The sequence below is a fragment of the Pelodiscus sinensis genome, chromosome 2 (assembly GCF_052426305.1).
Source record: "Pelodiscus sinensis isolate ZL-2025 chromosome 2, ASM5242630v1, whole genome shotgun sequence".
NCBI lineage: Eukaryota > Metazoa > Chordata > Testudines > Trionychidae > Pelodiscus > Pelodiscus sinensis.
The window spans coordinates 78584944-78608915 of NC_143053.1; the positions used below are offsets into that span (position 1 = coordinate 78584944).

General features: G+C 40.7%; 1 protein-coding gene across 9 annotated transcripts in view; it reads left to right on the forward strand.

The window, feature by feature from the left end:
* ZNF521 (zinc finger protein 521) overlaps positions 1–23972 on the forward strand; it is a 281530-nt gene that overhangs the window by 127431 nt on the left and 130127 nt on the right. For 7 of the 9 annotated variants that reach the window (XM_075920829.2, XM_075920828.2, XM_075920825.2 and 4 more), the window contains one exon: positions 15243–15327. In XM_075920829.2, the coding sequence (XP_075776944.1) occupies positions 15243–15327 (85 nt within the window). The remainder of the gene's footprint in view (positions 1–15242; positions 15328–23972) is intronic. The other 2 variants (XM_075920822.2, XM_025186698.3) reach the window with 1 other exon arrangement.

Genomic DNA, 23972 nt, shown 5'->3' on the forward strand with positions numbered 1-23972 from the left:
ATAACTGCATCTATATTAAAAAAAAAACACCTTAAAACACAACAGATAGTCTGGCAGCTACATTAAGCATTTCACCTGTATAGCTCTGTCAGTTAAGCGTAGATGCCAGTCTTTTAAACAGATCAGTATGAGCGTATCTTTGTATCCATACCCCATTGACCTTCACCAGTGCAGGTCTCACTGCATGATTAGGATAAAAGGGGATGGGGAGTATGCCTATTAGTGATGTTTCAGATGCATATATATATAGTGTATTTGTATTTTTTACAATAACATTAATATTGCATTTTTTTAGTTCAAGTTCTGTTCATTTGGTACATTGGTAGAATAATGTCCAGAATCTGCTGGGATCAATAAAGATCCTGATTAAAATGTATGGGTAAGGCCAGGAGAGGGAAAAGATTCACTTTCAGAGGAATGTTGCAACAAAAAGTCAGTGTTTTTTTCAAAGGCAACAGGTTACATGGGGTCAGAGGAAACTGTTATCGGTTTTGAAATAAACAAAGATATTGCTGGTTTATAAAATTTTAAAGAGCCCTAAATTTTGCTTTTGTGTGTAAGTCCTGAGAGCTGTTACAAAATTTGATAGAAGGTAATGGCAAAATAGTATTCTCCTGTGAATACGCGTGAACTGTTAATTTTATTAGGCTACAGCTGTTGCTGATTGTGGGTGAAGAGAGTGCTGGCTTTATTGAATGGCTGCCTCAAAGTGCCTTATTGTTTCAAAGAAACAAACACAAACCAAAAAAAGTGACTGAAAAAATGGAAGCTTTTTACTCCATATATCTGTTTTCTGAATATCTCAAACCTACCATATACATTGGGGTGGGCGATAAAAAGGGGGCGGTTCACCAGGATTAGCCCCAGTGAGCCGCTTCCATTATATTTACTTGCACCTCCGCAGGTACAGGCAATCATAACTCCCATTGGCTGTGATCCCCCTACCAGCAGAGGTGCCAGTAAATATGGTGGTGTGGGGGCCAGATCCAGCCTGCGGAGTGGTATTTGATATACATTGTGCTTTGCTGCCACATGCATCTTCCACAAAACTGTCATCTGAATTCTGATTGCAAAATCTTTATTACAGACATCAGCTGACCTAATCTTGAGTGATGCTAAGCATTGCAACTCTTAGGGTTTGTCTAGACTACTGGCTTATATACTGTTGACAAAGCTTCTGTTGACAAGGAGTGTCTAGACTACATCCAGTTCTGTTGACAAAGCAAACTGCTTTGTCGACATGAGAGTGTAGACGCAAAGGACAGTGTAGATGCAATAACGCCTTCTGTCGACAGAACTCTGTTGACAAAAGGCATTTTTCCTCGTAGAATGATGTTTACCACCGTCAACAAAACTGCCGAGTTCTGTCAACGTTATATCGACAGAACTTGACGGTAGTGTAGACGCAGATATAGTTTTGTCGACAACAGTGGACTTTTGTCGACAAAACCCTGTAGTCTAGACACCCCCTTACTGACTAGTCAGGAACTCCCACTGACTTTGGAAACTCCCTGAGTGGCAACATTCTTCAAGATCAAGACCAGTGAAAGGAGGCACAAAGGCAGGGATCTGGAAGATGTTAGTAGTAGGCATGACAGACTTCTGATTGTTAAACAGTCCTCAGGGTTTATTAGTTTTAGTGATCACGGAGTCCCATATGATGCTAACCATGCTCACCCCAGCAGGACCAAGCCTTGTGTAGGGAGATGGACAAAGCATGTTTGTTTTTCAGATCCCCGTCTGAGTTTGCAGCGCTGGAATTTAGGGAAATCATACTGTATTTGTACTTGTAAACGATGCAAATCTGAAATGAAATAATTGAAAGAGAATAAATATAGAACCCCATGATGCCATTTAGGGTTACTCTTCTGGCAAGCGCTACACTTTAATATTGAATGTTCAAACATCTGGAGATCTGAGGGACTAGGGGCTTTGAAAGGAAGATGCTGTGATTTTAAAACATTGCAAGACGTGGTACTTCTGCATGAGGTCATAGGACCTTGCGAGCCATGAAGCTTCGCTAGATGACAGTCAGGAGAAGGACAAGGTTTACAGTTGAGACACTGAGAGAGTATTATACAAAGATTTCAAGGACCTAGAGTGCAAAGTGTAAAATACACAATGGCAAATGATAGCAAAGATTCTTTAGGCATAATAGCAAAGGTAGGCCTTGTTCAAGGGACACTGTCATACTTGTGTGCAAATGTTATACGTGATACAAGAAGATATAAATAAAGAAATTAAGAAAATATTTTTCAGCTTATTTATTTTGTGGATTTGACAGCTCTTACCTATAGTCATTTTCAGTATTTTCCCTGTGTACTTAAGACCGTAATAAACATCACAAGGAAAACAGTACAATTCTTATAAAATAATTTCAGTTTTTAAACAATCACAATATTCGAATTAAAGTGTACTTTATTAGTAATTTGAATGTTTAGAAATTCATCAGTATAAAAATGCAAGCTAACAGTATCCCTATGAGCAAGATAAATGTCTAACTATTCAGTGAAGCTATTGGATGAAGCTATGTGAGTGATGTGTTAGGTGAATAAGTACATTCAAAAGTTGTTGTAGGTAAGAGTGAAGCATACAGGTTTATGAAGCAAATAATATCGCATGTAGAAGAGAACTAAAAAAAGTATATGGGTTAAACTAAGAAAGGTTGCATATTCATACACAAACATGAAGGGTAGAAGCAAGGTTACATTAAACGTTGTAAGGTATTTTTTGAATGCTGTATATAGGGGACTAACAGTTCAGTGGAAGGAGATACTAGTGGGGTTAAGCTGGTATGGAGAATCAAAGAAACAAATATTGATAAAGTGGATTCTGTCTTTTAGTGCTCCTAATGTGAAGATGACATAAATAGACACAACTTCCCCAAAGAAAGAAGAAACTGAAATGGTTGTGGCCAAAGATTAAAGGAAACATTAAGCAGATATATTTGCAGTCTCTTTCTGGAAACAGAAGAGATATCAATGGACTAGAGAGAGGCGGCTTTTAACAGACATTTAACAGGGGATGTAAGGATTATGCAGGAAATTACAGGTTTGTAAGCTTGATTTAAACAGTGGGGGAAGAAGTAAGAATCCCTAATCAAATACCTAATAGAGGAACACCTAGAAACTTTGGATTTAATGAAGGAGAGAGGGCACAGATTCACAAAAGAGGGATCATTTCTAAAAATTTAGAGGAACTAGTTTGATGAAGTAACCACAAGCACTGACAGAGGAAGCCATGAATATAATTTATCTGGATTTTAGAAAAGCATTTCAAACTGTACAGCACAAAATACTAATCTGTAGGGTGAATAAGTATGGCACAGGGAGAGCTACTTTATTTGGCTTAAGTTAAAACTAACTTGGATACAGAAGACGTAGGAGACTGTGAATTGAAGCAGTTTAGGTTGGAGAAATGTGAATAATGGAATGCCTTAAGGATCATTAATGAGGGTGATTTTGTTGAATTTCTGCAGCATATTCGTAGCATGGAAGAAAGAACAAGTAGTAAGGCGATGAAATTTACTGATGATACAAAACAGAAGGAATGTCAGTATAAAAAAGGCAGGAGATAAAACTCTGAATGACTTGACAAGGAGGTGGAGCATTGGCAAATAACTAAGTGTATGCAATTCATTTTAGCATAGAAGAATGAGGCAAAGCAACAGGGGAAGAAAAGAGCTGCACACCCCAAATAATCATACAATTGAGAACACTACACAGAAGGATGTAAATAACACTGTAAATCTGTAAGCGTAGTATTTATTAGTTGTTTTGTTTTTAAAAGAAAATAAAATTCTTGTACATGTAGAAATATGGAGTACTGATTGAAAGAAATTTATTTTCTCGCTGTATAGAGAACCAGCAAAGCCCCATTTGTAGTAATGTGCACAGTTTGGTTACCTTTATAAAATAAGGATACTTTGCAAACTGAACTGTTAATACTGAGGATCATGACAATAAAGCAGGAGGGCTTCCTGATACTAACTATTCAGAAAGGTTAGGGAAATGTATGTGTATGTTCTTTTGCAGTACTTACTCATATCCATTTCATGTTAAGGTATGTGCGTATTGCAAAAGTTTCCCTCAGTGGTATTTGTTGGGCCGGCTCTAGCACCCTCTAGTGCCACTCTTTACTTTCTTATTTCCTTTTTACCACTCAGGATGGTTACTTCTTTTGCCTCTGCAAGGTATTAAATCAGTGATTCCCTCCTTCACTTCTTTCTCAAATTTAATTGCCTTCAATTTTATTCTTTAGTATAGGTTGAACCTCTGTAGTCCGGCATCCTCAGGACCTGACCGGTGCCAAATGAGAGAATTTACTAATTCACAGGAGGTCAATATTGTCTAGCAGCATTACCAACACATCCACTGCTTACTGGGTTCTTAGAAGACATTTGCTGTAAATTAGCGCTAAATAACACATAACACTGAGAGCCGGGACTAGTGGTTGTAATCAAACTTTTTAGGAACACAGGAAACTTCACCACACACATAAGTGGACATCTGGTTAACTGAAATCATTCCGGACCATGGATGTTGCTGGACCAGAGGGTGCCGGACTAAACAGATTCAACTTATAGTAGTGTATATAGTGTTACTCCTCAGGGCATTTTGCACCAACATATTATAAATTCTGATCAAAATATTTTAAAATTCTGAAAATTTCATTTGTCAAAATAACTTTAAATAATCATGCCAGTTCCAATTATTTTGGTAATTTATTTTGAAATACCTGTCAGCAGATATGTCTGTAACAACATAAACACACACAAAAATCCCCCCAGGAGAGTTAAAAGAAATCCCTATGACAACCCACTTCCTTTTTTATTGTCTCTTCTCCCCCTCACTTCCTCCTAACTGAGGGGCCGGGAACCCACAATTCTTCCCCCCCCCTCCCTGCCCAACTGCAGCCCCTGCCCATCCAGTACACCTGCACCCCCTCTTTCCCAGAGCCCAGATATGGGGTCGCTATTGCCCAAATACCCTCACCCCTTGCAGAGCCCAGCTGTGGCATCCCCAGTCCAGACACCCATTTTCTCCCCCCCCCATCCTCCATCCCAAATCTAGGCATTCTTTGGACTTCAAACCCTGCACATCCTGTGGTTAGATCCTGCTGCTTCAATTGTTGGGGGAGGCCCCACATTAGGGTTGTTACATTTAGATTGACTAATTGAATAGTCAATGGGATTTCCATCAACTATTCGATTAATTGGTAAGGGTGCCTCCGCCTTTGAACTGTAGCAAAAGCGGAAGCCCTACAGGGAGTGCGGGGCCCATGGGGGACTGGCCCCGCACTCCCTGCGGTGCCTGCTCCTTTGAAATGTACAAGAGCCCAGTGGGGTTTTTGTATGTTTCAAAAGAAAGCCCCACAGAAAGTGTGGGATCAGTGGGAGATTATGAAGCCTGAGCCTTAGGAATGCACAGGAGACCTGCAGGGTGTGCAGGGCCATCCTAAGCTTATGAGGTAGTCCAGTGGAGTACTGACTACTTGCTTCTGCCTTAGAAGCTGGTTCCCTGCAGCACCATTTCCGTGGTACCACCTGCTTCCCCATTGCCTCTATCAAAGGTAGCATGGGGGATAGCAGATGTTTCTGTGAAACAGCCTCTGCCTGTGGCGGGCTGAGGGTTGCCATGGGCAGAGGCTGCTCTGGCAGCAGTCCCTGTCTGCAGGGGTCCAGGCAGGGGCTGCTGCTGCTACGCAGCCCGTGTCCACGGCCAGCCCTGTCTGCTGTGAACAGAGGCTGGTGCCAGAGCAGCCCCTTCCCGCAGCCAGCCCTGGCCTCTGTGAACAGAGGCACCATTCCCTGGATCCTTGGTAGTGGCTGATGGAAGAGGGGGTTACCACTGCCACCACATCCCATGTTCTCCCTAAGCTGACTCCTCCTTGGAGACAGAAATGGAACCTGCACTTAAAGAAGGGGCTGTTACTAATATCCATCCTACATCCCACCAGATCCCGATGTGGGTGCCCCTCAGGTGCTTGGCCCAGAGGACAATGGCATATGCAGGTCCAGTGGCCATTTTGGAATCTGTGAGGTTCCCCGCCACCCCCCCCCCCCATGAGGACTGCCTTCTAGCACTTTGTACTTTGTGGTGTCCAAGACAAGTGCCCCTCTGCGACACACATGCCATCTGGCCTAGAATCAGGACTGAGCTCGGTGGCAACACGTAGGACTTAGGCCAGCGTGATGTGATTCATGTAGAACTAGAGGAGGAAGGTCCCCTGTCAATGCAGGACTTATCCTCATCCTCCCCAGATGAAGTATCAGGGTTGAGCAGCTCGGTGCTGCAGGATGACTTCAGAGTTCACCCAGATTTATTGAAAAGGGTGGCTTCTAAACTGAGGCTAGAAGTGGAGGTGCTTAAAGAGCCCTCACACAGCCTAATAGTTATCTTGCAGCAATAAAAGTGGCCCTTCCCCTCACTGAGGCCATTGTGTCCAGTCAGGTCCCTATGGCAGACCCCTGCCTTGCTGCCTACCACAGAGCAAAGAGGAAATACTATGTTCCTACCAAGAGGTGTGAAGATCTATATTCCCACACCTCCTCCCGGGACTCTTGTGGTCACAGTGGCCAATAAAAGACAGACAAGGGCTGCAAGACGTGACCTCCTCCCCAAGCCAAAAGACTCAAAGAAGCTGAATCTGTTTGGTAGATTTATTCTACGGATGGCCTTACAGCTTCATATCTCCAGTCAGTGGGCCTTGCTGGGTTTAACTAGATTGTCTGGGACTCTGTGTCAAAGTTTAAGGAGCTACTGCTTCAGGAGTGCAGGAAGGTGGCCTCTGCTCTCATAGAGGAAGGGAGAGCTATAGCCAGGGCCCCCTTCCAGTTTTCCCTAGAAACAGCAGACACAGTGGCCAGAACAATAGCATCAGCTGTGGTCAGGAGAAGGTGCTCCTGGCTCTAATCTTCAGGGTTGCCATTTGAGATTCAGCAAGCCATTCTGGATCTTCTGTCTGAGGAAACCTCCCTTTTCTATGAATAGACCGATGCAAAACTCATGTCCTGAAAGATTCCAGGGCCACCCTCAGATCCCTGGGCTTCTGCTATCTGGCACCTTCCAGGAAGCATTTCAGACTTCAGCAAGCGGTCCGCATCTCAACTCTGCCACATTGCTAAGATCTGCTTATGAAATAGAGCAGGGGTTATAAATTCAGGGAACCACCCATCCCTTTCCATCTTAGCTTCACAACCAGGCTCGCAAAGATAACCAGGAGGCCCCAACTAGAACTTTTGAAGAGGCATCCTGGGGTGTTATATTAGTTCCCATACTAGATACTGCCTCTGCTGTCTTTTCAGGCCAACTCTCCTACTTCAGTGCAGTATGGTCCCTCATTACCTCAGATCATTGGATGCTGTGGATAGGAGCTGTGGAGATGGTACCTCAGAATTTAAGAGGGAAAGGATGTTATTCCCACTATTTTCTAATCCTGAAGGCCAAAGAGAATCTTTGATCCATCCTATAACTGCATTGTCTCAAAACTGTCTCAAGAACCTACAGTTCTGCATGATTTCCTTGGCCTCTGTTATTCTTTCTCTGGATCCAGGGGACTGGCACGTTGTCCTCAACTTGAAAGACGCCTGTTTCCACATCTCCATCTTTCATGGCCACGGAAGTTTCCTCAGGTTCATCGCAAACCAAGTTCACTGCCAATTCACCTTCTTTCCCTTTGGCTTGCGAGCTCCTCAAGCTTTCACAAAATTCTTGGTAATAGTGTTGGCCTTCCTTAGAAGGTATGGCATTCAGGTATATCCTTTCCTCAGTGAATGCCTGATCAGGAGCTAGTCCAAGATCCAGGTGAAAGCCAGCATCAATCTGGTTTAAGCTACCCAGGAACAAAAGTCTTCTCGCATCCCCATCCCCAGGATAGAATTTATCAGTGGAGTGCTCAATTCTACCTGGGCTAGAGTCTTCCTCCCATAGGATTGCTTGTCTCTGGTATCCATGGTCAAGGCCCACTGAATCGCAATAGCCCAGATTGGCCTCAAAACTTTTAGGTTACATGGCTGCATGCACTTACATGGTCAAACACACAGAACTGCACCTCAGACTTCTACAAGCTTGAGTGGCCCCAGTGTACTTACTAAGCGGCCACCACTTGGACTCAGTGCTTACAGTTCCCACCTTGATCCTTGTTTCTCTTGACTGGTGGTGATATCCCTGATTGGTGGGTGCAGGTGGTCCCCTTGTTGTCCCCCAACAATATCCCTAATTTTGGACATGTCTGATTTAAATTGTTGGACTCACCTCTGGCACCTCAGGACTCAGGGCCTGTGGTCCTAAAAGAGCTCGTCTTGCACACAAACATCAGCGAGCTCAGAGTGCCTGGTGTTCCTATCCAAGATTAAGAGTAAAGTCATACAAGGGCTCATGGACAACATGGCAGCCATGTTTTCCATCAATAGAGAGGAAGAAGTGTGCTCCTCTACCCTGAATAAAGAGGCCATTCGCCTGCTGGATTTCTGTGAAACACTTCATCTATCTTGAAATGTCCCACCTTCTGGGAGCCCAGGACACTCTGGCTGATTACCTCAGCAGGTGTTTCTCTTCCAGATTCATCTTTCAGAGTTGGGGGTGTCTCCACGTAGAAATGTTCACAACTAAGCAGAACAGGAAATGTCAGCATACAGTGAGCAAAATTGGTCACAGCCTGGGCTTCCTTTCAGAGGCCTTCTTACTCCCATGGAAAAAGCTTCTGTTCTATTCAAAACCCCTGCATATGGTGTTATTGTAAAAAACAAGGTTCATTTGCACTCCCACTCAGCGTTCCTCCCAAAATTGGTCTCATAGTTTCATAGTAATGAGACTATTTTCCTGCAGTTTTCTTTCCCAAACTGCACAAGAATATGGAGGAACAGCATCTCCACATGTTAGATGTTTGATGTGCTCTCGTCTTCTACACTGAGAGAATCAAAGCATTCCTCAAAGCCATTAAGCTCTTTGTGGCAGCAACAGACAGGGTGAAAGGCCTACCAATTTCAGCACGGAGAATTTCATCCTGGATCACTTGCTGCATGTATATGTGCTAGGAACAAGCAGGTACTCCACCTCCTGCCATCTTGACTGTCCCTTCCACAGGAACTCAGGCTTCATCAGTGGCATTTCTGGCCCTAGTCCTGATCCAAGACATATGCTGGACAGTGACCTTTTCCTCCCACTACGGCGACTACACCATCACTCAGCAGGCCAGTATGATGTCAAGTGTGGTAGAGCAATGTTGTATTCCACATGTTCATGAACTCCAAGCCCATCAACACTGCTCTGCCAACAGCTGTGTCATCCCTAGCCTGCTGTGCTAGAGGGTAATCGTTCACAAAAGTATGCAACGATGAGCAGGTGGCCATCCTGCAGATGTCTAGAATGGGTACCAGTGCCACAGAGGTGGTAGACAAGGCCTGGGCCCTAGTGGAGTGAGTCATAATGGGGGGAGATGGTAAATGAGCCAACTCCTAACAGGCCCTAATACAGGATGTGATCCAGGATGTCAGCTATCAAAATAAACAGCTGAGGAAACTTATACAAAGTTTTTTGTCCTATCCAAATGAAAAGCCAAGGCACATCTAAAGTGTGTAGAGCCTGCTCTGTTCCAGACTCATGAGGTTTGGGGTAAAACATGGGCAAAAATATGTCCTGATTGACACGAAACTGGGATACCACCTTGGGCAAAAAAGCAGGGTGCAGGTGAAACTTAACTTTATCCTTAAAGAAGACAGTGTAAAGGGAATCCAAAGTCAAAGCTCGGAGCTCAGACACCTACCTAGAGAAAGTAATAGCTACCGAAAAGGTAACCTTCCAAGAAAGGTGTAAAAGAGATCACGTCACTGTTGGCTCAAATGAGGGGCGGGGGAGGTTGCCATCAGCTTAGTGAGCACCAGGTGAAGGTCTCACGGTGGAAGGGGTTGATGCACATGTGAGTATAACCTGTCCAACCCCTTCAAAAACCGATGTATCATGGGGACAATGAAAACCAACTTTCCCCGGGAACCTGAGTAGAAGGCTGAGAGAGCCGCAAGGTGAACCCTGACTGAAGAGGTAGCAAGACCCTGGATCATAAGATCCAAAAGGTCAAAGGTAGCCAGAATAGAGGCTTCCATAGGGGAAAAGCTCTTCTGGGCTGCCCAAAGCAAAGTGCTTCCACTTTGCTACATATATTGCCCTAATGGAGGGCTTTCAGCTACCCAGCAGGACCCTTTTAATATGTGTTGCTGTCCCCAGTTGTGGATGAAGTGCAACCTTAAAGCTGCTGCAGCTGGTCTGGGTAATGAACTGGCCTCATCGAGTAGGAGTGTGGAAAGATGATATAAAGCTACTTTTGCTTCCCACCCTTCGCCTTTGTCCAGCTCTACTTTAGTACAACATACAATTTAACACATTATTCATCACTGACTCATTGCATTTCTGAAGCCTAAAAAGAAGAATTGCTTACATCTCTTCTGCATTTTGATATCTAGATTTTTAAGTCACAGCTTCAGTGTTCCACAGCTTGTCTGAATTATGTTTGTGTCTGCAGCACTGTGGTTTAATATGCATTTCATGAGGCTTATATGTAAAACCAAACAATTCTGTCACCAACTTGTTGACTTTTTAGGATGGGATGTTCAAAAGCACTCAATATTTATCTAACCCTTCAGCTTCCTAAAAGTCAGTGGGAGTTTTACCATTGCTCTTTTAAAAATCCTACCCTGATAGTCCATAGATTTTTTTTTCAGTTGTATTTTTAACAGTGGAGTCTGGTTAGAAATTACAAATGAATATTTATTAATAGAAACAAATGTTTCTTTGTAAGTGCTCATATTTGATAGGCCACTGAACACCTTAACAAAAAATTAATTAAAATATAGAATGTGAAAAAAGCAACAGAAAAGGCAGAAATTAATTTGCATTAAAAATCAGCCATAAAAAGAGATCACCTGAAAAAGTTGCCTTTTTGGAAGCTACGCCATGTCAGTATGAGTAAACAAATAAGAAAAACTGCCTCTTAACCCTCAAATATCAAAAGTTTTTAAAAAGTTATTTGTAAAAGTCTAAATTAATATATACTCAAGGAACATATAAAAAGCTATTGTAGGTGGTTACACAATTATGGTGATTTCTTTCTGATTGTGCCCATTATATGTATTTCATTCCAAATAGAGTCAGAAAATAGATGGGGGAAATGCGCTCAGCATTTTTTCTTTAAGCAATATTTAATTTCAGATAATTTTTTCCCAACCAGATCTAATAAGAAATTATTAAATGTCAATAAATATATGCTGGCTTTTTCTATTCTTTGGAGGGAGAAATGGAGATCTTTTTCTGTCTGTCCAATATTAGCCATTGTACCTTACAAATGTCTAGAGGGGGACTCAAGAGACTTGTATGGGTTCTTCAGTTACAACCTGTTCCTACGTCCATTTTAAGTCCATGACAGTTTTGCCATATTGACTACAATGGGAAAAGCACTGGTGTCTTTACAGTGAAAAATGATTGTTTAGAAATATAAAAAGTATGGAAATAAGTATGTGATGTTTGTTTTTGATCTCTTAAAATCTAAGCTCATTGATAGATAAGTTTAGACACCTCTAGACAAATATACTCTGAGTTAATAAAAGTTGATAGCAACATTTTAGAAGCTGCTTTGAGACTAAAAAAGATATGTTTGATCTTGCAACAATGACAAACACATTCTTTTCTTTGTGATAAAAGAAAACATCTATGTGGATCTGCAAATATGTCAGATCATTTTGAAGAGCTAGTAAGTGCTGATATGTTATTATTTTTTGTTGTCAAGTGATTTTATTCTTTATCATTAGACTTCAAAGAAGTTCTGTCATCATATTCATCAGCCATAATTTTTGTAGACGATTCTGACACACATACTGTTTTACTGTGCTAACAAGAGAAAAGACCAGCCATTAAGTTTATGTGTCTTGGTTTTTCAACAAAGTCACATATCAGAAATAATGCTAGGAGTATGCTAATAAACAATATATAATGTTGGCCAACTGGGAGTAAGAAATATTTTCTAACTAGTTCTAAAGGGAAACAATGTTTTTTTTTAAAGAGTGATTGTTATATACACAATATATATACACAATTCTATGTCAGCATCAAAAGCCTCTTGTTGTAAAGAGCTCAACAAAATAAATCTTTGATCCTGGTTGTCATTATTTAAAGGTCTCTGCTAGATTAAGATGTACTATAGCATGTTCACGTTTGCCTACATATAAAAGAAAGATTTTGGGACAGCATCTGTTCAAAATGTTTTTTTGCAGATGATTTCAGTGTCATTACATACAGGTCATAAAATAGGAAAAATAATTGTAACATCTTAAACAGCAGACCTTTCGAATTTTATTTGTAAAACTGAATGAAAACCAGACTTATTCTCCACGTGTGTGGTGATTTAATTTCTCCGTGCCAAGCCTTGACTTAGTTATTGCATGAAATTTCTAGTTGGTTCAAATGAAAAACAGCCAAGAGGTCTGTAATGGTTTCCATTGAAAACTACCATAGCACACTTTGTTACTGTCATTAAAAAAATTAAAATAGTTACCAATGGCCTCAACTTGTTTTTGAAAAACAAAAGATTTGATAACCCTGTGAGAACAATGTATCAGACAGTTATTTCCAGACTGACTTTGGTCATTCAAGTAGTTTTCCATTTAATCTGGGAAGGAAGCAAACAAAGGGTAGGAATAAATGGTAAGCTTCAGAATGGAGAGAAGTAACTAGTGGTGTCCCCCAACGGTCCGTACTGGAACCAAACCTATTTATAAGTGACATGGAGAAAGGGGTAAACAGTGAGGGGGAAAATGCTCAAGATAGTTAAGACAAAAGTAGACTGTGAAGAGCTTCAAAATATCTCACAAAACTATGTGATTGGGCAACAAAATGACAAATGAAATGTAATGTTGATAAATGCAAAGTAATGCACATTGGAAAAAATAATCCCAATTATACATTCAATATGATGGAGACTAATTTAGCTGTAACTACTTGAGAGGGATCTTAGGGTACGTCTAGACCCGTGGTCCCCAACCTGGTGCCCGCGGGCGCCATAGCGCCCGCCGGGCCCTTTACATGCGCCCGCGGAGCAATCTGGGCTGGCCTTGCCCCCGGGCGTGCGGCAGGTGCCAGCCCTGGGTGCATGGCCGGCCCCGACCCCCCAGTCCCGGCCCCGCCGCGCAGAACCTGGGAAGCCCCTGCCCGGGATCGCGGCACATGCCGGTGCCGACCTCGGGCGTGTGGCGCATGCTTGGCCCCGCCCCCAGTCATGTGGCCTGTGAGTGGCCCTGCCCCCATACGCGCAGAACGTGAGCAGCCCCGCCCCCAGGTGCCTGGCAGCTCCAAAACGTTGGGCACCACTGGTCTAGACTACATGCCTCTGTTGTCAGAGGCATGTAGATTAGGCTACCAGACATAGTAAAATGAAGCGGCGATTTAAATAATCGCCGCTTCATTTAAATTTACATGGCTGCCGCGCTGAGCCGAGAAACAGCTGATCAGCTGTTTGTCGGCTCAGCGCGATAGTCTGGATGCGCGGGTGTCGACATCAAAGGTATTTGTCGACCACCCAGGTATGCCTCCTGGGATGAGGTTTACCTGGGTGGTCGACAAATACCTTTGATGTCGACACCCGCGCGTCCAGACTATCGCGCTGAGCCGATAAACAGCTGATCAGCTGTTTGTCGGCTCAGCGCAGCAGCCATGTAAATTTAAACGAAGCAGCGATTATTTAAATCGCCGCTTCATTTTACTATGTCTGGTAGCCTAATCTACATGCCTCTGGCAACAGAGGCATGTAGTCTAGACGCACCCTTAGAGTCATTGTGGATAGTTCCCTGAAAACATCCACTCAGTATGCAGTGGCAGTCAAAAAAGCAAACAATGTTAGGGGGCATTAAAAAAGGGATAGCAAATAAGACCAAGAACATCTTATTGCATCTATATAAAACCATGGTATGCCCACATCTTGAATACTGCATACTGATGTGGTCCCCTCAACTAAAAAAAGATATATTGGGCATTGGAAAAGGTTCAGAAAAGGGCAACAAATTATTAGGGGTTTGGAATGGGTGCCATAAGAAGAGAGATTAAAAAGACGGGACTTTTCATCTAAGAAAAGAAGAGACTAAGAGGAAACACAATAGAGGTCTATAGTATCATGACTGGGTTGGAAAAAGTGAATAAGGAAAAATTATTTACTTGTTCCCATAACGTAAGAAATAGGGGTCACAAAATGAAATTAAGAGGTAACAGGTTTAAAACAAACAAAAGGGAAGTTTTTCTTCAAGGGGCGCACAGTCAATCTGTGGAACTCCTTGCCAGAGGATGTTGTGAAGACCAGGACTTTAACTGGGTTCAAGAAGAACTAGGTAAATGCATGGAGATTTGATCCATCAATGGTGTCAGAGGCTGGAAATGGATGACAGAAGAGGGATCACGTGATAATTACCTGTTCTGTTCACTCCCTCTGAGGCACCTGGCATTGGCCTCTGTTGGAAGACAGGATACTGGACTAGATGCACCTTTGGTCTGACTCAGTATGGTTGTTCTTATGTAACACTTTGTTCAAACCCCTTTGCATTGCTTCCAAAGGGCTTTTGGTTGGAAAGGTACAAATAGAAACCTGAGGGTTCATCTATACCACTGTTGGAAGCAATCCTCCCAGACGGTGTAGACAGACTCACACTAATAGGACTTGAGAGCTGGAGCTCCACTCCAAGTTACAATGTCCACACTGTTATGTTTTGAGTACTGTCTCAAGCTCTACTGGGCTAGGAGGCTCCTAGCCACAGAATAACCTATCCTTAGGCTAATTCACTTTCCCGAGAGTCAGTAGGTAGGTTGACAGAAAAATTCTTGGTTTTGAGGAATAATGGCATTAGAATACATGGATTTTACCACCACTTCCTTATGGGCCTGATCCAAAAGCCCATTAATGTTAAAGGAAGAACTTCCATGTGACTTCTTTGCATCTTACTTTACAAATCTGAGAACACAGGCCTTATCACAGTTCTTACCACACAGTGGAGTTGTAAAGCTTAAGAACTGCCATGTGTAAAGAGCTATGAGAGCCTCAGGTAAAAGGTGCTAAAGACAGCAAAGTGTTATTTATTATTAATAATGAATTCTTAATGAAAACACCTCTGGAGTGTGTTAAATTGCCACTTTGAACTAACCATTTTGAGTTGTAATGAAATGGTTCCGGCTATATGTTTAAACACGTTTTCTCTACCCATCTCTCTTTAGAAGAAGACCTACCAGTGCATCAAGTGTCAGATGGTTTTCTACAATGAATGGGATATCCAGGTTCATGTTGCAAATCACATGATTGGTAAGTGAAGCACTAAATCTTGTTGAAGATAGATAGCCCTTTCTCCTTCATGTGTTCATCATTGCCTGCAAAATTAAACAGAGTTAAGGAGAAATTAATTGTGCAACCGTCAATGATTTACCTAGGCATGATTGATTTTTTTATTCATATTATTAGACCTGATAAAGCATTAGCATGTTTTATTTTCTGCAAGGGCTAGTTTAGACTTCTGCAGAGAATTATATATCTACTTCCAGTCAAAACACAGGTGATTAACAAATTAAACTTCTAATCATTTTTGCATTATTGAAAACAAACTAACAGGAATGGTTAATGAACTGGATGTTAGCTTTCCGTAGAGTTTTAGACAGGTTTTAATTTCAGAAGTTATTATGATAATGATACTACAGTGTGCTGCTCAAGCACCTTGGTACGAAAATCAAAAGTGGCGAGTTTCTGTCTTTAGGAAATATAAATAATTCAAATGGCCATAAAAGTAGTATTATATGTTCTGTATGAACAGTCTGGAAACAATCTGGAGTGTTTCTGTGCAAAATTAAATACTGTATCTTATTTTTAAAAATAAAAAATTGTAGTACTCAGCAATAGGGACTGCACTTTTAGATACAGCTATTTAAAATAATTTTCTATTAGGATTCTTGATCTAAACAAGGCTTGATATTTGCAAACCTATGTTAGAGTTGGGAGGTGGAATAAAACAACAACAAAAAAAGCATTTTCTTTAATATTCATATTTTCCTATTACTTGCTTATTCTCATGGGGTTGCCCACAATGTTTTTAATTTGGTAACCACTCAGTAATAGCTCTAAGAATTCTACCAGTCAATTAAATTTATCAAGCACATCTTTTGCCCGCTAATAAAATAACATTGCCATAGTTGTCTTATTTTGTTATTAGCCTCTTTTCAGAAATTTCATATAGCAAGCAGGGATGGGAATCATTGATTTTACACTTACTTCAGATTGTTTTTGTTGTAACATAAAAATATTGGTGCAAATTGCAGAAGGTACAGTGCAGCAGAGCAACCAGTAATCACATGTCCAGTTGTTAAGAAGTTTTTCTTTTTATTTCAATAACTCAGATATATCTGGACTGATATAACAAAATATTTTATTACAAGCAAGCCTGTGAATTTCTTCCATGAATTTTAGTAGTTTGGTTGAACAATACGTGGCCTGACAAAATTAATGAAGCAGCGAGTTAAATGGCCTATTAATAATTTTAATACATTTAAAATATGAACATTTTATGTTCTTAAAGAAAAATGAAAACCAACAAATTATGAGTTAGGCATGAACAGCAGTTCAGTGGTTTACTTGTTGGCTTGTCTCACTTTTGACATTCTTAATCTTTGGGAGAATATAACAAACAGCTTCATAATGTTAAATCTGAATCAGTAACTTAGAATTTAAAAATAGAATATTACGCATAACAGAGCACACATTTTTGTTGTTTTCTTTGGATTCCAGTGTATGGCATATTTTTAAATGATTTTTACAGCAATTAGTGGATACTTAGAATTTGACAATGAGAAATTGTCAAAAACTATGTAGGTCAGGGATAATGCTGGAATGCCAGACAGTCTCAAACAGTGTGATCGTTTGCCATGGATGGCCCATCTGCTTCTGATTCCTTGGTAATGGCATCACTCTACTCCTTAAATCTTTTGGAGGAGGGCGAGGGGTTGTTTAGTGGGTACAGTAAGATGGATCCAGACTAGTGTTGATCAGATATGATAGTAATTGAGGGTTTTTTAAAACTGAGTTAATGATGTTTGTATTTTATTCTGTAAATTTGGATGAGGTTGAATGGGAAGGAGGTCCTTTTTCTTAGTAGGTGTTGCATCAACCATGCATGATATTGCTTCATGACATAACCATAGTGACACAGATTCACATTTGCTTAATACAAAATCTTCCCAGTGTGGGAGCGGCTGGGAAGGCACTCAAAACACAAGCAGGGAGATTTGCAGGTCATGCTTTTGATCATCTGTATTCACTGGAAGATTCTTATCTATACTGCCAGATGTAACAGTTCAGCTCTTAGTGGTGCAACCCTAATTAATAATATATAGATTTGGGAGAGAGGGAGGGAGAAATCAACACAGTATAAGAATTTTGCTGGTTCAACTTGTGAACATTACTTCACTACCAAAGCAGAGGAAGTCAAAATTGTTAGTTCTCTCACCATTTATTGGATTTAGCTATCTTTCTAATTTTACTTCTCCCATCCTTCCGCTTCCCCCTTAAATTTATTTCCTGGTTCACTAGCATGACAGGCCTTTTCCCGAGAACACATTCTGTCTATAAAGAAAGGCTAAAAAAGTGCCATCAGTCGGTCTAAGTTTTAAGATTGGCCTTACTGTGTGGAGGAGATGGATATAATAATATACAGAATGTGTGTGTTTCTGAATATGTATATGTCAAAATAAACAGATAAAACACACAAATAACTATCAGCATCTGGAGGCTTCTTCCAATCTGCTGGCCTGTCATAAAACCCTAGTATTCTAAGCACCCTATTTTCAAAATCAGAAGCTGTGAGCAGTAGAAGAGCCCACTCGGTCTGATAAAACATTTCTTGCTGCCCTTCTTCCCCTGTAACAAGGATTGGCAGAACAGGACACAGTAAATTTGCCCTTGCAGGTTGAGTGAGGTAGACCAAGCAAGCGAATGCTTCAGGAAAGCAGGAGGGAGGAAATAAAAATCAAGGGGTTTAGTAATACCCAGGTGGACTGTGGGAATAACACCTCCTCTCAGCTTCAGGTATTATTTCCCCATCTCAAGAGAGAGATTTTTCATTTGGTTTAATATTTTACTATTTTTGGCCTCCTAGTCAGTCAGTATTTGTATTGTATTTATTGATAGATGTGGATTAGTTTTTCCTAATCTGAAGACTCCCACATGACGTTGGAGGGCAAAATAAGAGTGGGAGTTGAGTGCGGGGGAAGGTTGTGACACCCCATGTCAGTCCTTCCCCATCATCTATGCATTATGCTCCTGAAACTAGGAAGTAGTGAAGGCCCACCTACCTTCCAGCCCTGCTCCCACAGCAGTTCCTAATGAAGATAGCTGCAGAAGCGGATGAAAATTATTTTTCTCCTGAGTGCCCATGGCAACATGAAGTTGCAAAGGCACATGTGATCATGTCTCTGAAACCACCAGTAGAGGCCCCCATCCTAAGCAGAGAAGGAACTACTAAATGACAGAGCAGAAATAAATAGCAATTAGAAAGGGGGGAATACGGAGATGAGAAAAAACATAAGATTTAAAAAACAACTGAGCCAGAAATGGAGACACTAAGACAGAACGGAGGATGGTAGTAACTCCTGGGACACGGTATGATGGGACCTGGAGTGTGGGAGTTCATCCATCAAACCATTGTGAGGAGAGTCCATCAATAAATGATTGAGTGCCATTGAGAGACATGTTTAACCGATTAAAGAAAAAAATGTGTATGTCCTCAGCAATTTTGTGGTCTAAACAGATTGATAGGATCCCTGTAATTATTCTGTCCATTGGCCTTAAATTGGATTCATGTTGTTAACATCCAGAGAGAGTGGATTCATTATAGAAGGTCACTAAGGCAAATATAGGTTTAAAAATCCCTGTATGAAACTTAGCCTTTTAAATAAGGCAGGCAGCATTACTTTGTTGGCTAAAATATCTCCACTGAGGGTAGATATTTTTAGGTAGTGTGTCTGTCTGTGTTTTTGTCTAATCAAATATAATATCAAATAGTCATTTAGCAGGGGAAGAGGGATTAGAGGGTATTTGAAAAGCCTCTTACTCTTCCCTGTTAAGAGGGTTTTTTTTTCAGATTTTATTATACATTTCAATCAATCTAACAAGATGGATTATGCCACCTAATGGAAAATAAAATCTGCAGATGACCTAGTGAGGTGTAACCTTAAGTATCTTTGACAACAAAACAATTTACATTTGTTTATATGCAAGGATTTCAGAGAAATGGCTTTTGTCAGTAATTATACAGATCTATATAGCACTTTGTATTTTATATTTTCAAAACGTACAGATGTAATTAGTCCTTTCAGCATACTTGTCATAAGGTATGTAGATAAGTGTTTATCATGCCCTTTTTATAGATAAACAGAGACAGAGAAGTGAAATACTTTACCAGAGGCAGTGGTTTTCAAGCTGTGGTCTGTGACCCGTAGGGGTCCACAGACTATGTCTAAGATTTCCAAAGAGATCCGAACCTCCATTTGAAATTTTTTAGGGGTCCACAAATAAAAAAATGCAGAAAACCACTGACCTGTGGCTACATAGAGGTAGTCAGTAGCAGAGAGCTGAGGAATTCCTGATCCCCAATTTTGTATACATTTCTCTAGACCAGGGGTGGTTAACCTGTGTTTCCAGAGCCACATGCGGCTCTTCAGAAGTTATTATGCGGGCTCCTTGCATAGGAACCAAGTCCAGGGCTGGGGCTACAGGTTTCCACTGGGCCAGAGGGTGCTCACTGTTCAACCCCTAGCTCTGCCCTAGGCTATTTCCCCCTAGGATCCTGCCACTTCCCACCCTCTCCACTGAGCCTGTCACACCCATGCTTCCCCCCTCCAGTGTCTCCCACTGAGAGAGAGCTGATCCCAGTGGGCAGGAGGAAAAGGAGAAGGAGGCACTGACTGGTGGGGCTGCCAGTGGGCGGGATGTGCTGAGAGTGGTGGTGGGGAGATGATCAGGGCTGGTGACATAGAACAGTGGCTCTTTGGCAATGTGCACTGGTAAATTCTAGCTCCTTCTCGGGTTTAGGCTGGCCACCCTTGCTCTAGACCATGCTTTGTCAAGCAGCAGCCAACTACACACTGTTTACTAGGGATGTTAAAAATCGTGTAATAGGGTAACCGTGTGACTACCGAAAATGTCATTGGTTGCACGCACTGCAGAGCCTGCAGCGAAGCCTCCCTGGTAGTGGGGCTGCCAGCCCCTGCCTACCTGGCTCCCAGGAGGAGACCTCACTGTGGCAGCAATCCACATCCCCGGGAGTTGAGTGAGCAATCCTTGCTGAGAGCGCCCTTGCTGAGGGAAGTTTCGTGGTACCTCTTTGTTTAGTTCACATAGTTTACTGTTGGCATTTGACTCCAGAGTGCAGAAAGATACTTTCCCGGTGTTTGTGTTATGTTTATTGCACTCCTTCACCTGTTCTTTTAAATGAGTATGGCAAACATTATTTTCTTTTACCTATTTCTTTACATTTGTATTACTTCAAGCATGAGCATGTAGACTGAAGTGTGACCATGTCTATAAGTTTTTTCACACACACACACACACACACACACACACACACACACACACACACACACACACACACACACTCACAATCAAGGGAATCAAGGGAATTCAGATGTGTTTAACTCCGCAAAGGAATTACCCCATATAAAATTATGAGGCTCAACAGCAGTAGTGTAAATTTATAAGTGCTCTGAATAAAGTGCTGTTAGGCATGAGATAATGTAAAGTGATGACTTTGCCAAGAACTATTTATGAAGAGCTTAATTTTTTTCACTCTGATAATTCTTGACCAATAATTACCAGCCTCTAATTATCTATTTTAGTTAGAAAGAAATCTCTATCACTATGGAAGTTGGCATTGCAACTAGCGCATAAATCCCCAAAGAGGTAAATGTGTTCCAAACAGCCACAAACAACTGTCTCATAGAACATAGTGAGCAAATTGCGAGCCGCTGGCTGTGCACAACAGAGCAGCACATTTACCATTGAAGGCTGATCAGGCTGACAAAGAGAATGATAAAAGGGGAAAAACAGCCATAATCTTAGTAGTTCACTGCAACTTACATTGACTGTAGAAAGCAAGCCAGGGCTCTGTAGCGATAACCACTGTCTGCATGAAAAGTTGTGGTGATAGGGGCCAGGCTATGGTATTACTAGGATGCAGTGATTTTTAACATCTCCAGTTTTTAATAGATATGTGTGCTATTTTATGAGTAAACAAACTGATTTCCCTTTAAATTTGATACCTACTATAAGCAGTGAGGGGTGTGTGTTTGAAATGTGTGGTTTTTGACAGAAGGGTGTTTAAAAGAAGGGTGTATTCTGGGCAGGGATCAGGAAAAAAATCTGCAGCATGAAAATAACGATGAATCTAGAGTCCAAACCAATATCAGAGTCAATGGAAAGGCTCCCATTGACTTCAGTGAGTATTAGACTGGGCCCACAAATTGATTAAGAGAGTCTTTGCTGAGACAGTAATAGTTCTAAAGCACTTTTTATGGAAATAATTTATTAATTCATCTGAGATGAAAATTGAAAACTATATCTTGAATTGGCAAGCAGGTATAAACACTGAGAGATCTGGAGAAATCTTGTATTGCAAATACATGATATTTGAATCTAATTGATTTTTAAAAATATATGAATACACATATATATATGTATTTAGTATGTGTATAGATAGATACAAACTGTAAAAATCATTTTATTTGCCTCATATACGGACATATGCAAAGTGCATTATGTTACATGTGGAGTATATTTCTGATGTCAAGGCAAAGAAAATGCATAAATCAGCTTTGTAGACACCAATAACATTTTAAGCTAATTGTAATGGCAAGTGACATTTACACATTCTGTAGTTTGCCTGATGCCTAAGGTCGTGAAAAAACATTATTTTTTCTTTCACATATGCAGTAAGCAGCACTATGTGACTAATATTCATTGTGCTTTGGTGACTATAAGTATCATTTCTTCAGAATTTCAACTTACGTATTATACAGTAAAAATGACATTCTCCTGTATGAGGGTCTTTCACATGTCTTTGGGGGAAAAATTCAAAGATAGGGATCCGCACACTAGAATATGAAGAGGCACAGACTTCCCTTTGTCTATCCAGCTTTTACTGACTCGTCAGAAACAAATAATGGAAATTAACACATGGGGGGGATTCTAACCTCTTAGCATGAGAAAATCATTCGGGTACTTTGGAATCTCATGTTTATATTCATTGTTAGCAAGAAGTTTTCAAAAACTTAAAGTAAACTTTATTATATGGTTTGCAAAAAACATGTAACATCCCAAAAATCTTCTTTTGGTGTAAAATCTGATGCAATTTTGGCTATTTCATGAGAAGCTGGGTTTAAAAAAAAAGATTAAATCTGTGCTATTTAATACGAACAGAAAGCTACCCTCATGTGGGCAATGTTGGCTTATTTGAGAAGCCCATAAAGGGTTTCTACATGGACCATACAAAAGGGATACTTTCTCTTTAATAGCCATCTGTACAGGAGAGATGAGAAGTGGGCCAGGTCATCTCTCCTCAGCTGTCATGATATTAACGTAGGTAATGGAGCAAGCTCTGCGTTCTGCTGGGTGTTGTTTTTCATAGATGTTCATCGATTTACACAGAAAATTCTATTTATTTCTTAGAGTTGGTCCAAGCAAACCAGGCAGAATAACAAACACCAAAGCATTTCAAATGACTTTATCTTTGTTGTTTTGTAATATAACTTTTGTCTAAAAAATGGTGTCACACCTACTGTGCAGATGGCTGCATGATTTGTAAACCAGCCAAAACATTTAAACAAATGTGTGATCGGGGGATAAATTAAATAAAGGATAAAATGGAGTGTGGACCACAAATTCTAATAATCAGATGATTTTAAGTTGTGTGTAGTGTGGAGAGATGGTAACAGCGATAGCAGGGAAAGCTTGCCAATGACAGCAAGGTGCCTTACAGATCTCAGGATGGAGCCTGTGGCCTAGTAGGCCTCAGTTTGAGAACTGCACATTTGCTGTACAGCTGGCAGCTCTGTATGGGGACATCAGATAAAACTTATGTAAAATGAAGTGTTATTGCTTAGTATGAAATTGTGCAGAGAGGGAATTTGCAGACAGTAACTGAAAACAGAATTCATGGTACCAATGAAGCAGACTGTAAATATGAAGAGGCTTTAATTATCTGAGCAATTTAACAAAAAATTCAAGATGCATTGACAAAGGGCAAATGCAGCCATAAACATGCTAGAACACCAACCTTAAAGTCATGTCATCCCTTCTAGTTTCAAACATCAACTTTTAGTTCTTAGTGTTCTATGATTTGAACCACAGAGCTGCTTTGATTTGATTGTAGATTTCAGAGGCTTCATATTGACTTTCATGAAAAACTGTTGTAAATTAATTAATTAATTAAAACATTTCTCCCCAGTCAATGTGGGCATTTTAAAGTAATACAGTATGAAGCAAAAAAAACTTAACACGGAAACGTTACCAACTTAGATGTTTTATCTCTCTCCTGTGTAACTCAGATAACTTTGATTTTTGAAAAATTAAACTTGAGAAAGAGTCATAATTATTTTTTATAAAGATGTTTTGGGGGGTGAGGGGAAACCACCAAAAAAGCTAGTATTTTATAACAGCTTCTTTACATTATAATTTCCTTCAAGGAAAGGGGGGCATTTAAATAAAATAATTTGACTTGATTCTTACCTGTTTTCTTGTATCTAGGTAGTGCAAGGATATCCAGTTAGAATGTTCTGGTATATATCATACAGTTTGTGTTGTAATACCTAGGCACCACAGAATGAATTAAAAGCTTTGTGTCACTTCTCCCTTTTGTTCTTTTTTTATTATCTTCCTTTTGTACTGCAGCCCTAACAGTTGCTTGTGCACAT